A 17,207-nucleotide genomic window follows, 5' to 3' on the forward strand; every position below is an offset into this window, starting at 1 on the left:
GGTATCTCAAATAACTAGCTATAGACAAAGCATTTATTTCCAGGCTTGCTTGCTTTAAATGATACCCAACTTTCAAAAGTTTTAAGAACCCTTTCCCTCAAGGCCAACTAGAAGACTTCAACTAAACAGACTGAACCCTTTTAAGTATAAAATGACCCAAATAGATGAGAAGAGGAGGTTCTGTCAAATCCAATACATGTCTGTTTTGTTCACTGACTACACATTCCTATGTAGTGCATGGCACTCAGCAGAAACCAAATTCAGTGAATCAATGGATAGGAAATTCACAGAGATTAAAAAGTAAAAGCTTGTTATTTAAAAATCTGAGCATGTTTCTCTTTGAATATGTAGGAGTCTAAGCATTATGAATTGATTACTAATGATAATACACCTCTTGTTGCTGTTTACAAACCCTTCCAATGGCTAAGAGTATCTCATTAACATGATTCAGAAAAAAAAGCGAAGAAGAGTTAAGATCTTGCCCAACTGTTATTTTTTTTTAAGAGAAAGCTTCTAAACTTTTTAAAATAAATACCATTAGAAATAACTCCCCCTGCTCTTAAGAGTTTATGATCTCCTCTCCCAAATATTAGTCGCAGACCAGAACAATGAAAAGTCATCTAACTAAACCTTTAATACCAAGTATCACTTTTATAAATAAGTTCCTGAAGATTCTGAGAAGAGTTAAGGTAAAATAAACTAGCATCTAGAAAATTCGTACCACAGAATCTAAATTGTGATCCCTCATGTTTAACAATAGACATCTCCTAATTAAGGAGTTCCAAATACACCCCCATTTTTCTTTCATACAGTTTTATGAGAAACTACTCCATGATAAAAAAAAAAAATACAGTAACTTCCTGCACACTAAATACAGTCTCTGAAACTTATGTCTCACAAATGGGATCTTCCAAGGACAAGAGCTCCCTTTAATAAGCAAAGTAAGAATTCCAGGCATCTCTTTTAAAATAATAAACCTCTTCTACAAATAGTTTTGATATTGAGGTTCATGAAACTATTGGTTACCATTCAATTTGAAATGTCTCATCCACAAAAACATGAGGTATTATTAAGTGCCTTGATACAGTATCAGCAGCATTTAGAACTTGTTAAAAATGCAGATTGTTTCAGGGTGCCTGGGTGGCTCAGTCGGTAAGCGTCCAACTCTTGACTTCAGCTCGGGTCATGATCTCACAGTTTGTGAGATTAAGCCCTGCGTCAGGCTCCATGCTGACATGAAACCCTTCCTTCTCTCTCCCCCTCTCTCTCCCCTCCCTAGCTCAAGCTCTCTCAAAATAAATATTTTTTTTTAAAGGTAGACTGTTTCATGACCTACCCAATTTAAATAAGTTGTCTTTGTTTGACTTAAATAAGACAAACAAGAAATATTGTTCATAACGTGAATATCAAAGATGGCTATAATAAAATATCCTCTACCCCATGGATATTTCTTCTATTCATCACAATAAATGAACAAAGATTCACTCTTACTGTCAATGTATTTTTTTGTTCTCCATTATTATAAATTACAAAAAAAATACATCATCTCATCAGTTTGCAAAATTTGAAATAGAATTAAAGATTCTACATATTTTGGGGCACCTGGGTGGCTCAGTCAGTTGAGCGCCCAATTGAGCTCAGGTCATGACCTCACAGTTTGTGAGTTCCCTCCAGCCTGCTTCAGATTCTGTGTCTTCCTCTCCCTGCCCCTACCCGGCGCTTGCTCGCACGCGCTCTCTCTCTCTCTCTCTAAAAATAAAACATTAAAAAAAGAGTCTACAGATTTTTACATCAAATTCAACTACCCATCTATTCAGTCTACCTCTTCAAACCTCTTAAAATCTTGTCTAAATTCCCAAACCTAGAACTCCAGTGAGCAAAAGGTTGAAAGCACTTCAGATGCCAATCACTAGAAAATAGCTGGCCATTTGTTCTATCACCTATACAATTTTAAGAATGTGATCTACTAACAATGATAAAATTTTACTAACAATGAAGTTGTAACTATCCTATATCAACAAAAGAATAGAATTACCTTATATTCCGAAGTTTAGTTCATTTAGCATATATAGCAGATCTGGCTGCACTTTGATGTAAGACAGCATGACAGTATGTGTAACCATCATATAATGGCAAGGGTTTTTTTAAATGCCCTGACCTCCCCTTGGTGTAATCTGAATCTTCCCCCAAAAGACGATCCCCTCTTAGCCTAATGACTGCAACTACCTACCATTCCTCTATTTACATCTCATTGATCAACAGGGATAAAATGGTAGGACAAGTAGTACTGAAGGAATAACCCAAGACAACTCTGAACCAATTTCCCCACAAGGACCTTACACTCTCCATTTTCCACCTCGTGTACTCTTACACTCAGTCTTTGGGAGACCCTGCCATTGCCCATCAATCCATAGGTACAGAATTGGAAAAATAGTGTGTGCTCCCAAGATAAAAAGAAAGTTGTTTTGATTTCTATTGCCAAACGAAAGAAATCAAGAGGCATCAGACATGGAAATACCATAATACCTAACAGACAGGTTCTGTGTCAATAATCAAATAGATCAGGTATCAGTGTTTAAACAAACTGCTGACCAGTATGAAAACCTAAGAATTTGTAACCTTAAAACCTGAAGTGCATTTCCATACAAACAATCAGACTTGCATTCATTTAGAATACAATTTGAAGTTGGGAAACACCTTTACTAAGATACGTAAATATTATTCAAATGTATTTCTAATACTCAAAGGCATATAATTATTAAAAAAATCGTAAGACAATCTTATTAACATCCCACATCTCAAAATATTTTATAATTCAATTTAAATATGTTCAAAAATAAAATCACGTCAATTTTTTTTTGAGACAAACTTATACATATAAGTAGTAGTACCTGATCCATCTGTGCCTGAACCAGATCTGACAGATCCATCTGTGAAGGAAACGGATTCAGAATCAGAGTCGCTAGCTTCACTTCGAGTGTCATAATCATTTCCCTCCTCCTTCTGGTCTCTCTCATCCTGTTCATATTCTTCTTCCTCCTCCTCCTCTTCCTCTTCCTCCTCTTCCTCTTCCTCCTCCTCCTCCTCCTCCTCTTCTCCATCTTCATCCACTTCTTCATCTTCCTCTGCATCTTCTTCTACCTCTTCATCTTCTTCCACATCTTCCACCCCTTCCTCCTCATTCTCAGTGTTGTTGCCTTGCTCATCAGAAGAACCACTGCTGCCAGTCTCATGGTCAGAACCATATTCTTCAGAGTTAACTTCTTCCTTAGAAGACTGGCTGGATCTGCTTGCACGTCTATCCACTTCAAGCCCAATTCTCTGATGTTTAAAGAAAAAGGGAATCAGCAGTCATATAACAGATAAGGTCAGCCTGAATAAATAGTTCTAAAGCCTCAAAAAGAATTGCTTTCTGTTTTACATCTGCAATAACATTTACTACCTCAGAACCATCTGGTGTAGGGGATTTGGTCCTCCTTTCAGGATCCCTTTTCCGGAGGCAAGTTTTTTCAGGTTGACTTTTATAAGGTTCTCTAGAAGCGCTGCTTGACAAACGAATCTTCCGATCAGCTTCTAGACGCTTACTTCTCTCAGATCTTTGATATTCCTCATTTTTATACTCTGCAACTGACTTTCCCTTTGTACTAACTATTCTTTTGTTATTGCTGACAGATGAGCTCAGTGGCTTAGAAATCAACTGCCTTGAATGAAGAGAAGGCTTTTGTCGCTTAATGTCAGTAGATTCCATTCGGTCACTTTTTCTTTTTGATCCTTAAAAATACAATTTAAAGAAAACATGTTAAGTGTTTTATGTATTCTATTTATTTCACCAAAGATTAACAGATAATATGTAACAGAGAGAAAAAAAAGAACTCATATCTTTAAAATGTCTTCTGAAATATTTTTACTGCACAGTTAATCATAAAGAAACTATAATTTACAAATACTGGAATAAATTCAAGTATTTGAGAAATTTCACATTTGAAAAGAAATAGATTACTTTTATTTATATTGAATTGGGTAACACAGTTTGTTATGATTGTGCTTTTGGTGTTACCTAATCCAAGGAACAAGAGCAAAAGCAAAGTCACTTTCTTAATAAATTAAATCTCTATTTAAACTTTTCAGGGGGCACTAGGGTGGCTCAGTTGGGTAAGCAACCAACTTAATTTTGGCTCAGGGGACGATCACAGTTCAGGTCATGATCTCTCAATTCGTGAGTCTGAAATCACGTCAGGTCTCAGTAGACAACACGGAACCTGCTTGGATCCCTCTCTCTCTCCCTCTCTCTGCCCCTCTCCTGCTCACTCCCCCTTCTCTCTCTCTCAAAATAAAATAAATATTTTTTAAATTTTTAAACAAAAAAACAGTATCTTAACAAAAAAATTTAAACTATTACATACCCTTTTTCTCGTTTTTATCTTGTTCACTCTCTGGATTATACAGTTCATCATCCTGTTCTGGTACTTCAGTCAAAATATCATCTAGAACATTAAGTTCTCCATCTGAAAGCATGAAATTAAAAATAGGGAAAAATCATTACCATTAAGCATTTATCTTGTTGGGTCTACATAAATATGGTAACATAACCACCAAGATCATTTATTTCAGGATCAAGACACAACAGTAATCCTATAAAACCATACAAGATAAAGGACATGATACAGAACTCTGGTCACAAAGCCAGAATAGTGTACACCCACCCTATAGGGTATGAAAGGACATATTGGAGTATAAGAAGGAAATGTTGATAACTTCTACATCTATACCTCATCCTCTAATTTCTAATTTTTGTAACTGCTTTAAAATGTGCATAAAAATTAGAAGGAAAATACTTGTGTATAACGTAAACACATACTTACTGTTACTTAGTAACAAGTATTACTACTCTTCAAAACATACTTAGTGATTACCAAAAAATAATTTTACAGTGGAGAAACCTGGCAGATTTCAACTTAACCAAGTAATCAAAATTAACATCACCAACAGTGGGTCAAATCAGTATTACAAACCTCCTGGCATCATGCACTAAGAATGAAATAATAATCCTGTGATATTCCCATCCAAAAATGCAAACTCTGGGGGTACCTGGGTGGCTAAGTCAGTTAAGCATTTGACTTCGACTCAGGTCATGATTTTGAGGTCCATGAATTTTGAGCCCCAGATTGGGCTCTGTGCTGACAGCTAAGAGCCTATTTCGGATCTGTGTCTCCCTGTCTGCCCCTCCTGTGCTCATGCTCTTTCTCTCAAATAAAAGAAAATTTAAAAAAAATCTTTTTAAATGCAAACTCTGAGCCTACCTAAGGAAATATCAAGCCAAAACTAAGGGTCATGAAATAATACCACTACACTAAGAAACTACTCCAGATTAAAAAACACGAAAAAGACACGATAACTGAATAAGGCACATGACTGGGAAACTAATGAAATTTAAGTAAGGTCTGTAGATTATAGTATCACTGTTCACTTCCTGATTTTGACAGTACCATAGTTAGATAAAAGAAAATCCTATTTCTTAAGAAATACATGATGCTCAAATATTTACGGACAAAGAAGCACCATGTGGAAAACTGACAAACAGTTCAGAAAAAAAGTATGTCTGCATAAGCACATATCCACATATATAAAAGGAGAATGAGAAGGGAAAATGAATTCAAGAACAATGTGGCAAAATGTTAATAATGGAGTGTAGATGAAAAATAAATAAATTCCATACTATACATAGATCTATTCTGTCAAATATATGTCAAAATAACATTAATAGTAAAAAAATATATATTAATGTGCTACACAGTCAAAAATGTTTGAAACTGCTGGTATCAACTATCAAAAGTGTAACTTGTTCAAGCAAGAGGACTACTGACTACAAATGAGAAGCCGAATGATCATGAAAACCTACAACTCAGACTTGTCACTGCATCCCCACCATATACAAAAGAACAAAATAAGTTCTAAAAAATACAAACAAATATTTACTACTTCAAATTGATTTCTTTTAGTTTTTTTAATGTTTATCTATTTTTGAGAGAGACAGAGTATGAGTGGGATAGGGGCAGAGAGAGGAGACACAGAATCTGAAGCAGGCTTCAGGCTCTGAGCTGTCAGCACAGAGCCTGACATGGGGCTCGAACCCATGAACAATGAAATCATGATCTGGGCCGAAGTCCGAAGCTCAACTGACTGAGCCACCTAGGCATGCCCTAAATTAATTATTTTTTTAAATAATACACTAAAGTTAGTGGTAAATGCTTTGAACACTTCAGTATTTTGGTGCCAAAAGTATCTTTCCAAATTTAAGGTGTGGTTGGTGAAGGGAAATGTGAACAGTAACTGAATAGGACAATTACACTTATGGCTCCAGCCAAAAAAACAAAGCCCATTCAAAAGTATAGCAAGCATAGAGCACCTGGATGGCTCAGTCCAACTTCCTTTCAGGTCATAATCTCACATCTTGAGCCCCACATCAGGCACTCAGTCAGCAAAGAGCTCACTTTGGATCCTCTTGTCCCCTCCTCTCTCTGCCCCTCCCCTGCACACACATGCGCACGTACGTAGGTGTGCTCACTCTCTAAAACAAACATTTTCTAAATTTTAAAAAAAGTATAGCAAGGATAATTTTTCTATATATGTAGAAAGGGTTATTAACTGACCTGAGGTCTACACACAAGTTAAATGAGACTAAAATATCTACAAAAGGGGACAGAAATCAGTGACTGTAGAGAACTAAAATACAATGTAAGCATGATAGGAAAGAAAGCAAGGTTACACAGGACACAGGAAAAGAAACACTCTCTCAGTATTTGGAGTCAAACACAGTTGTGGGGTTTTTTATTTTTTTTAATTTCTTTAATGTTTTATTTATTTATTTTTTTTTTTGAGAGAGAGAGGCAGGCAGGCAGACAGACAGACAGACAGGGTGAGCAGAGGAGGGTCAGAGAGAGAGGGAGACACAGAATCCAAAGACAGACTTTTGGTTCTGAGCAAAGCCTGACACGGGGTTCAAACCCACGAACCACGAGATCATGACCTGAGCCAATGCCAGATGCTCAACTGACTGAGCCACCAGGCGCCCCAAACACAGTGGCTTTTTAACAACATCAAAAATTACATTTGCCTGGAATGGCAGAGCAATTGCTTTCTCTGGGTGTTAAGAGTATACTTTATTGTTTTTCTAAAATATATGTACTATATGAATTTTTATTTTTACTTCTAGCTCTCTAGTCAGTAAAACATTGGGTCCAACAGATGCCCACAGAATTAACTACATTTCTAAACCAAAAAAAATTTATCACAAATAGGCAATTAAGTAAATACAGTGCTACACAAATCTTTTCATAAAATCACTAGCTCCATACCAGAAATATCAACCCAAAAGCCTGAACATTTTACCTTAAATTATACACTTTACGTATGCTAAACCTAACAGAATGAATTGCACAGGTTAATTTAAATCAATATAAATTTCAGGCACGCTTCGATCACAATTTCCCTATTAAAAAAGGGGGGGTTGTTATTGTTTAAATAAGCCTTAACAAATAATTATTAATCAAATGTAGAGACTGGTTGCAGTTTTAAAAAGCAGCTACAAATTTTTAACACAACAAATATTAACCAATGCTTTTTTAAAAAACATTTTACCACTTTCACATATCAATATATACATATTTGAATCGTCTAAGGTATGCTTTATTATCCATTACTTCACAGATAAGGAAATAGAAGCTCAAAAGTACCAGGTGACCAAATCCACTTGTCTAGAAACAGATGGGGATACAAGCTTACAGTTCAGGTTTTCTAAATCTGGAGTTATATTAGGTGTGGAGGTTAAAAAAACCTTTAAACAAAGTATAAAGAAACAACAAAAATACAAAATATTACTAAAAAGTCATGTGCACTAGATTAATTTCAATTAATACACCAGAAAGCTATGTGTGACTGACATTATAGCATCGTGAAATTTAACTTCAGGATTAAACACTACATCCTCACTCGATGGTCTACAAATTTTTATCCGAAGAAGCAGAGAGAGACAGAGACAGAATCCAAAGCAGGCACCATGCTGTTAGCACAGAGCCCAAAGCAGGGCTTGAATTCTCAAATGATGAGTTCATGACCTAAGCCAAAACCAAGAGTCAGATGCTTAACTGACTAAGCCACACAGGAGCCCCTAAAATGAATTCATTATAAATAAAGTGAAAATTACTTAAATATTCTCAGAAGCTACTACTGCTGAAGACTAATCATTACTGGCATATCCTTTTCAGAAAAAAAATAATTCTAACATAAGATAACATCCACTAGTTCTGTAGCATGACCTTTAAACTACCTTAATAAATTTAACTTTCATTTTCGTTTTTTTTAATAAAATTTTAATAGAGTTTTAAATCACTCTTTGTCCTAAAATTATACACTAATACACTGTATGAATATTCATATGCATTCAATTCCTTCATAGCAGCTTGACAGCAGCACCCCAACCTAAGAATATTAATAGTAAAATAAAGTTTAGTAAATGTCATTAAGAGTTCTATGAACAATTCATGTACTACAAAAATAACCCTAATATATATTTCTATGAGATAAAGCACTTCACACATTGTATTTTTTGATAAATCTACATAAGGAATACAGTATTTTCTCCAAGTTATTTTAAAAACTCAGAAACTGTTTAAGATTTCACAACAGAATGAATTTTGTCACAATAATTAGCTCAAATGAAATGAAATTACTCATTAAATAGTATTTCTATTTACAGCTAAAATTCAAATCCATCCCAAAATTATACCCTAACAATGTATATGAATCTAGCTCTTGGACACTGTTTTGAAAACTTAAAGGATGTAATATAAAAATCCAGACCTTGCCATTTGTTAAATGGACTATTTGGTCATTAGGGATCCAGATTCTCAGCTGAAAGCAACCAGCTAGAGTAGTCCTTATAGTCTTCTGTTAAGACACAGAGAGGTAATAACGTGTCAAGGTTTTGCAAGAAACAAATCTGGGTTTAATGCCTAATAAATGTGTATTTACAAATACTGCCTGCACACAGAACGTGCTTGCTCCTTTACTTTTGTTTTACCTAATAAGTACCATGAACTATTCAACAAGTACTTTATCTGCAGGACCCTAGTGTGCATATAAGCCTGCAACTCATGAATAACAATGTTAAGTAACTGCAAATAAATTTAGTATGCATAACTTTGTGAAAGAGTAGAAACAGTAAGGAAGACAGCCCTACTGAACTCTAGCCGATTAACTGCCTTGATAAAATTCAAGCACCATGTTGTTAAAACTTCCATATTTTCAAGAATTCCCAAACTCAGATTTTCATTTGGAATTGATGGACCTAAACACTGCCTCAAAAACAAAACAAAGCAGCCTCTGTGGAAGTGCAATCATCTGTCAATGTTTTGCATTCACAATATTCAATGTATATGAACTTCACTATCATCACTGGTACAAAGCAAAATCGTAGTCATCATTGCAAACTATTAGCAAACTTGAGTTTTCCAGGGGTACAGGAGGCAAAAGAAGAAAGTAAAAACAATCAATGTTTTAAAGCCTGTTCAAAACCTGTCAAGATGTCAGGACTAAAACTTTTTTATTGTTTTATTGGCAGATTTTTTTAAGTTTATTTATTTATTTTGAGAGCGCAGCGTGAGCACATGCATGAGTGAGTACACGCAGGCGTGCATGGGGGAGGGACAGAGAGAGAGGGAGAGAATCCCAAGCAAGCGCCACACTGTCAGCACAGAGCCCACCGAGAGATCCCGACCCAAGCTGAAATCAAGAACCAGAAACCCAACCGATGTAGCCACCAGGCACCCCAGGTTGTTTTTCATAATCATGGGAAACTGGAAATCTAACTGGCTTTCAAGGTACTTTAACCACCAGAAGGTTAGATATATAACAATTCCAGAATGCAGCCCACAGAATTGAAGTGACATGACTAAAATCTCACAACTATGCATACAAATTTAGTGCTCTTTCCATTATGCCAGAATTACACTTTAATCTTAAAATTCCTGGCCCAGGAAGGCCACAAGCCTTAACTCCAGGGATATCAGTGTAGAAAATTAACCTTTATCTGAGTAAACAGCCCACTGTTTTGGATCTGGAAGCTTCTGAGTCAGGAGATACAAAGTACTATTTATTTGAGGGTCAAGAACAAAGACCTAGAGGTTTTAAAGAAACCTGGGCAGTTAAGTATATTATACATTTTGTTTTACAACACAGAACACCAGAGTACATTATATCTTTATTTTAATTCATTGAATATAGTTTTAGTGGGCTTTGACAATGAAGCAAAATTTCCTGGAACCTCCCCTTCTGTTACATTTTACATCTGACCAGTCTCATTCAAAACTGTCATTTCTCTAAATAAAGTGTAGAGACTTGCATTTCCCATCACATCCAAATTTTCTGCTCTAAGCATAATAAGCATACAATCTGAAGTTTAAGGAGAGTATTTTAAATCTTTTATCGTACTTCTATTATGGGTCAAACAAATACCCTGGATTATCAAATATATACTCTATGCTTTCTAAAGCCCTAACTAAAGAGGACCAAGAAAATCAATTTTTTTCTAAGGACTCACTATAAGGAGAGCTAAAGTATGTTCATGAAAAATGTGTATGTATATGTAACTGTGCTTACATACTTATATGTTCTTCCCTGTATGACTGTGTGCACACACACACAATTTAAACTGACAACATCCAGGGGAGCCTGGGTGGCTCAGTCGGTTAAGCCTCTGACTTCGGCTCAGGTCATGATCTCATGGTTCGTGGGTTTGAGCCCCGCATCAGGATCTGTGCTGAATGTTTGCTCAGAGCATGGAGCCTGCTTCGATTCTGTGTCTCCTCCTCTCTTCTGCCCCTCTTCCACTCACACTGTCTCACAAAAATAAACTTTTTAAAAAATGTAAAAAAATAAAATAAACTGACAACATCCTTAACTTTGGACAGCAGAGGTAAATGCCTCATGGTCAGTTATGAACCAAGTCCAACCTTGCAAGTCATTTATTCAAAGCATGAAGTCATGATTACTGTACACCAGGAACTTGGTGAACAAGACTGACATACTCCTGGCCCTCGTGGAGCTTTCTGTTCAGTTAATGTAGAAAAACATGTTCCTTATGAAAGTGGTAACTCACTTTCCACATTTTGTATATATTAAATTTTTCATAAGATCTTAAGAAATAAAACATATACAAGGTATTTAAAATAGGAAAGATTTGCATTCTCATATAGAAAAACTAGTATTAGTATCATTCAAATCCACCTTTTGGACAAATAATCACCACAGGAATCAGAAGGAGCTGGCAATTTGTCCAGGCTTTAGCTTCTAAATATGGGTATTACAGAAGTGAATGTTTATCACACAGCCAATGTGCAAAGCCCAATAATCCAACAACTCTATCACCAAGTCTTCTAACTGTTCTGTGACTAACAGCAAACGTCTGCAATTTAAATGCACTTCTCATCAAGATTTTACACCATTCATGAAATCATTTAAGGCCTGTGACAAGTCTAAGATTCTTGGAGGACTTAAGTTTATAATTTCATAATGTTTTACATAAGATAACTACTGACAAATACTTCGCTTCTCACTTTTCCTTCCAAAAGTATGAGAAGGAAGAGTGAATTAGGTATTCTAATTCCAGCTATTATTCTAGATGTGTGACAAGGATCAAGTTAAGTAAGACACCCTGGAACTCAGTTTCCTTATTAGCAAAATGAATTATTCTGGAAATCTTCCCATTACAAAATTAAATAAACAATTCCAGTAGGTTTTAGATTTGCTAGCTTTCCCAGTAAACTAGAGACAATCTTCAACCTAATCTATAAAGATAAGCACTTTTAAAACAGATATAAACTCAAATATGGGAATTAAATTTTTTAAAAACCACACACATATGAGTTCTTTCAAAAGTTGGACAACTCTCCTAAGTACTGCTAATAGGTGGCATTACATGTTAAGAACTTTCATCACTAAATCCATTTCTAAAACAATTTTTAAAACATCACCTGGGTGGGTCAGTTGGTTAAGCATCGAACTCTTGATTTCGACTCAGGTCTTGATCTCACAGTTGGTGAGACCCACTGGCATTTTGGGTCTGCGCTGAATAATAGCGCAGGGCCTATTTGGGATTCTTTCTCTTGCTATCAAAATAAATAAATAAACTTAAAAAAAATTAGCTACTTTTCTTCCACCACATGCTTTGCTGTGTCTACTCTACATCTACTCTACCACTAATTTAACAACTGTGTTCGTTTTAATGATGAATCTTGAGAAGTAGTTACTCATTTTGTACTTGGTTTACCGTACCCATCACAACCACCACTCAACTCACTCCAACTCACAGCTTGCAGATTATATTCTAATACAATCAAATGTCAACTGAATTCTTATCGACTGAAATCACCTATTTTAATATCTAAGTTTACTACTAATCGAAAGCAGATTCTTTTTGTCACTAACACCTTGCACCTGACCTTCACATTCTTTTCATACCTCTCAAAGGGGTGCATTTTTTAAGACTTAAAGAAAGGTCAATCCAACTACTACAACCTAATCACCAAAAAAGTTTTAGATAGTCCCAATTTCTTAAGCATACTCCGACACACTCCACTTCTCAAGCTGCTCCTATCCTAGAAAGTTTAATGAAGCATGAAGACCCGTCTTTCTCTAAAGGAGAAAAATTAGAGGGATCATGGGCCTACTGCAACTTGACTCTAAAATGCATTAAACAAATCCCCCCCCAACTTGATTAACCTAACAGAAGAGCAGATATGTGAGATATGGTAGCAGCAGCGCCATATTTTTATTAACTATAACCTTCCCAAAACTATCATGATAATCTTAAGGTTAGAAAAGACCCTAAAGGCAGCATCTAAACAAGACCACTCTCCAGACAGGTACAGAACTAGGATATACATAAACATCTGTAGCATCTGGGATCCCGGTCAGTTTTTCAAAAGACCTGACATTCCTTTCTACCAACATCAGTTTTTCCTACTTTTACTGTAACTGTATTATTCCTCCAGCTCTCTATAAATTACACCCATTTGTTCCTGGTTGTACCTTCTGGGAGCTAACACAACGTGTTTCTATCAAAACAGTGACTAGGATTTTTTTTTCTTTGCCATGTCTAAATCATTCAATTATTGCTTCAAACATCATGATTTCCAAAATAGATGTTCGAGGAACCAAAGGGGCAATTCTTGCCACTGTGCCTATTTAACAGGAAGAGCCACAAATTACTTGTAGATATTTCTCGGGATTACTAATCCACCTGTACCACTTCTTAAATATGCTCACTTACTAGACTACCAGCTTTGACTGTGGCATTAAGGATTTCCGAAATTTTGCCTAAAAGAAAGGATCGTTCGGAAAATACGCATTACATCCGCATAATCCTACCAGGAACTAAACCCATGGGCCTGCCACTAAGAACAGGCCTTCTCAGCCGCGCCCAGGACTGCAGAACGGAAAGAGGAGAATTAGGATCAAAAAACAAAAACAAAAACAAAACAAACCCAGGAGAGATGAAGTGCTAGGTCGTACAGAGATCGAGGACGCAAGAGCAGGCCTAGTCTCTTCCAGCGGGTCCAAGTGTCTCGGTTGGGATGGATCGGCTCCGCGCCCGGCAGGCTAACCTCCCCAACCCCCACCTCGCAACGACGACCACGGCTCCATCGACCCACTCCGGAGCATCGCCTCGGCGCGTCACCCTTCTCCGCACTAACCTTTCTCCTCCCGGCTGTCGGCCGCCATTGCTCCCCTCCTGCTTCCGCTGCTGCTGCCGCCGCCGCCGCCGCCGCTTCGACGCGACTCGCGCGGGCGCCGCAGCCGCGGCAGCCGTAGCACGGGCACGTCCGTCAGTCCGTCCGCTGGGCTGCGCGCTTCGCCTTGGCCTCTACGGCTCACCTTTCTCAATTCACCTTTTTTCTCCTCGCTTCCTCCCTTTCTCCCTTTTCTCCTTTCACTCCAGCCTCTGGTGCCCTAGGCCCAGCCTTCCCTTTAGGGCTTGGGAACGGGAGGGGGAGTGGGAGGGAAGGGAAACAGATGGCGACGGCGGGCGGCGCTAAAATGGAGCCTGCTTCCTGCTTGAAACAATCCCGCTCCCGAAATGCCCTGCGCTGTTTACGCTTCATTCCTCCCCGGGACCGTCACAGTGCGGAGAGGGGCGGGGAGGCGGGGCTGGGTTAGGGAAACGTGATAACGTCAGCACGTCGCTTCGTCTCCCACGGCCCGGATGTCCCCGGCCCGAGTCTTTTCAGTGTTCAGATCGCCGAAGTTACGGTGTATTGGGCAACCCCCAGCGATGCGTACTCCCTGGTGGCGCTGTTTTCTCACCTGAAAGCCTACTAACGGCCCTTCCTGAGGACAAAAGAAGGCGGAACTCCTAATTCTGTGGATCGGAGACTTAGGATAAGCCTGGGCGGGACCCTTTGCAGCCGCCACTGTGTACTCTCGGTGCCCAATAGACTGTCTCAGTTGGCGCCCTAGGGCCAGCCGAAGGCAGTGCAGCATGCACCCGGCTCTCTCGTCACAAAAGCCTACTAGTTTTCCTTAATTGGGGAAAATAATTCTACTGTACGTTAGTATAGCTTTGTAATTCAAGTAATAACATTTGATTTAGGCGTTTATTGAGGCGCTGGGGTAAACAGTTGATTTAAATAGAGTATTGAGAAATTGAAACTAGAGAAGTGACCAAAAATTACTTAACTGCATAATGTGGTAAAATCTGTAAGGAAACTTGCATAAAGTTCATTGTCCATAGGACTGAAAATGTTATTTTGCTTCTCTGCTCCGTAACTGAGCTTACGGGGGAAGAAAATTTGGAGGGAAAAAGGTAACATTGTTACATAAAAACAAACAGCGTGTTCAAAGAAAGAGGAATAGTCTAGCGTCTTGATTCTTGATGGCCACTATAACAAATTGAGAAAAATCAATAGAGTTTAAAGAGGGCTTGGAGGGGGCGGGGGGAATAGAAAGAAAAATGAATATAAAACCTAGGTATGTTTCGTCAGATGCTTAGGAATCAAGGTTAAATAGGACAGCATTTCTTCTGTCTTTATGAAATTTTCAGTATAATATATGGTAGAAATAAGTTAACAGGAAATTACTGTGTAATGATAAATGCTGAAAATTGTGTGTTCTTACTGTGTGCTGGGTATTGTTCTGAGAATTTGACCTGCACAATCTGATTTCATCTTCCAAAACCCCAATTAGATTCTATTATTAGCTTTATTTTACATACAGGGAAAGTGAAGTAAAATGTCCAAGGTCCCGAGTAGTAGTACGTAATAGGGCTCAAGTAGAGGAAATTTACCTCCAGCCCCCCAATTACTGCCTCAAGTAAACTCAAATGTTACTGTAACCTTCAGGGGCCTGTCGTTCAGACTGATGGGGCAGAATAGAGCCAAGGAAAACTTCCTGGAGAAGGGAAGCCTACTGAAAACTAAAAGACTATTACTAGTCTAGGTGAGGGGAGAAAGAGGGGAGGTGGTTTTTCAGGAAAAAAGGTCCACGGTAGCAGAGCCGCCAATGGGTCAGTTCAGGTTGATATTAAATGGGTAAGAAAACACTGTATCAATAAAAGTGTTATAGGGGTTCCTGGGTGGCTCAGTCTGCTAAGCATCCAACTCGATTTCGGCTCAGGTCATGATATTATGGTTCGTAATTTCAAGCCCTGTATCAGGCCCTGTACTGACAGTGTGGAGCCTGCTTATGATTCTCTCTCTCTTTCTCTCTCTCTCTCTCTCTCTGCCCCTCCCCCATTCTCACGTGCTCTCTCTCTTTCAAAATTAATTAACAAAAGTTATATAATGTTCTACTCAATTATTAATTCAGTCAGCTAGTATTTACTAATACTAGTTGTGGGGGAGGGGAATGGAGGCAGTTTGATTCTTTTGTCTGGGAAGTTTATATAGACTGAGGAGTAAAGGAGACTTAGTCCCGAGTCTTAAAGAATACAGATCTAGAGATGGCAAATGTACAATATGAACCTAGGACATCTTGCTATACCTGAAGGCAGTAATCAAAGAATTCTAGGATCCTGTCAAAAGGCTTCAGAAGAGTCGCTAACTCAATTGGTTCCCACTGGCCAAATATGAGACGTTTTGAGCATATGTAAAGATAAAACTGCATTCGAATATATTTCAATCCATATATTCCCTAATAGTTCCAAAAACCCCTCAGTCCTCTTCAGATAATGCTGGGGAACAAGTTCGTTATTTTGAAAACTGGTAAACAAAAAGAAATCATCATAGATCTTGTGTTTCCAATTAGAACTATATCTTGGGATTACCAAGCAAATAGTTGATGAGGAAAGTTTCTCTGTGGAAGAATTACAGCTAATATATGGCCAGGGTGAAGCAATGATAAAACTAGGAGATTACCATCTTACAACCATTGAAATGAAATACAGATCAAGGCAATGATTATTAGAGCCTACTAATTTATATAACAATGACAGTCAGATCTTATGTGCATTTTGATGGAAATACATAACATTATCTATGAAATAATCTTGCAAAAAAAACTGAACTCTGGAGAATGTCTGTCAGCATTTTTCAACCAGGGATGATGCTGCCCCCAAGGGATATTTGGCAATTTTTGGAAAAATTTATCATCACAACAGAGGAAGTACTACTAGCTTAAAGTGGGTCGAAGCCAAAGATGCTGTTAAACATCCTATAAGGCATACAAACATATAAAATTCTTCCCCCACACCCCTACCCACTAACAAACAACTATGCTACCCAAATTCCAATAGAGCTCATGCTGAAAAATCATGCTCTAGAGAATAGGCAAAGCACAGGTGAATATTTTAAGCAATCCCATGCAAATGCATAAGCAATAGGAAACTCCACAGGAGTAAGTATTATGAGAAATGTTAATAATATAAGACAATTATAATTCATAGATGTTATAGGTTGAATTGTGCTCCCCAAAATAATATGTTGAAGACCTAACCTGAAGTACCTCAGAATGTAACCTTATTTGGATATAGGATTGTTTCATATGTAATCCATTAAGATATGGTAACAGTAAAGTAGAATGTGCCCTTAAACCCAATATGACTGGTGTTCACGTGAAAGGAAAAGAGACACCGTGATAGTGACACACAATGAACCATGTGACAATAGAGACAGAGGTTGTGTGATGCAGCCAAGGAACTTCAATGATAACAGGCA

General features: G+C 37.7%; 1 protein-coding gene across 3 annotated transcripts in view; it reads right to left on the minus strand.

Annotated features, from left to right (window-relative positions):
- Positions 1–14,150, minus strand: part of YTHDC1 (YTH domain containing 1) — a 34,918-nt gene extending 20,768 nt beyond the window's left edge. For all 3 annotated transcript variants that reach the window (XM_029945240.1, XM_029945231.1, XM_029945226.1), the window contains exons 1-4: positions 13,752–14,150; positions 4,404–4,505; positions 3,443–3,771; positions 2,892–3,321 (exon numbers count right to left, since the gene is read on the minus strand). In XM_029945240.1, the coding sequence (XP_029801100.1) occupies positions 2,892–3,321; positions 3,443–3,771; positions 4,404–4,505; positions 13,752–13,779 (889 nt within the window). In that variant the 5' untranslated portion in view covers positions 13,780–14,150. The remainder of the gene's footprint in view (positions 1–2,891; positions 3,322–3,442; positions 3,772–4,403; positions 4,506–13,751) is intronic.
- Positions 14,151–17,207: the final 3,057 nt, after the last annotated feature.

Source organism: Suricata suricatta, chromosome 1 (assembly GCF_006229205.1).
Source record: "Suricata suricatta isolate VVHF042 chromosome 1, meerkat_22Aug2017_6uvM2_HiC, whole genome shotgun sequence".
In the NCBI taxonomy this organism is placed as follows: Eukaryota; Metazoa; Chordata; class Mammalia; order Carnivora; family Herpestidae; genus Suricata; species Suricata suricatta.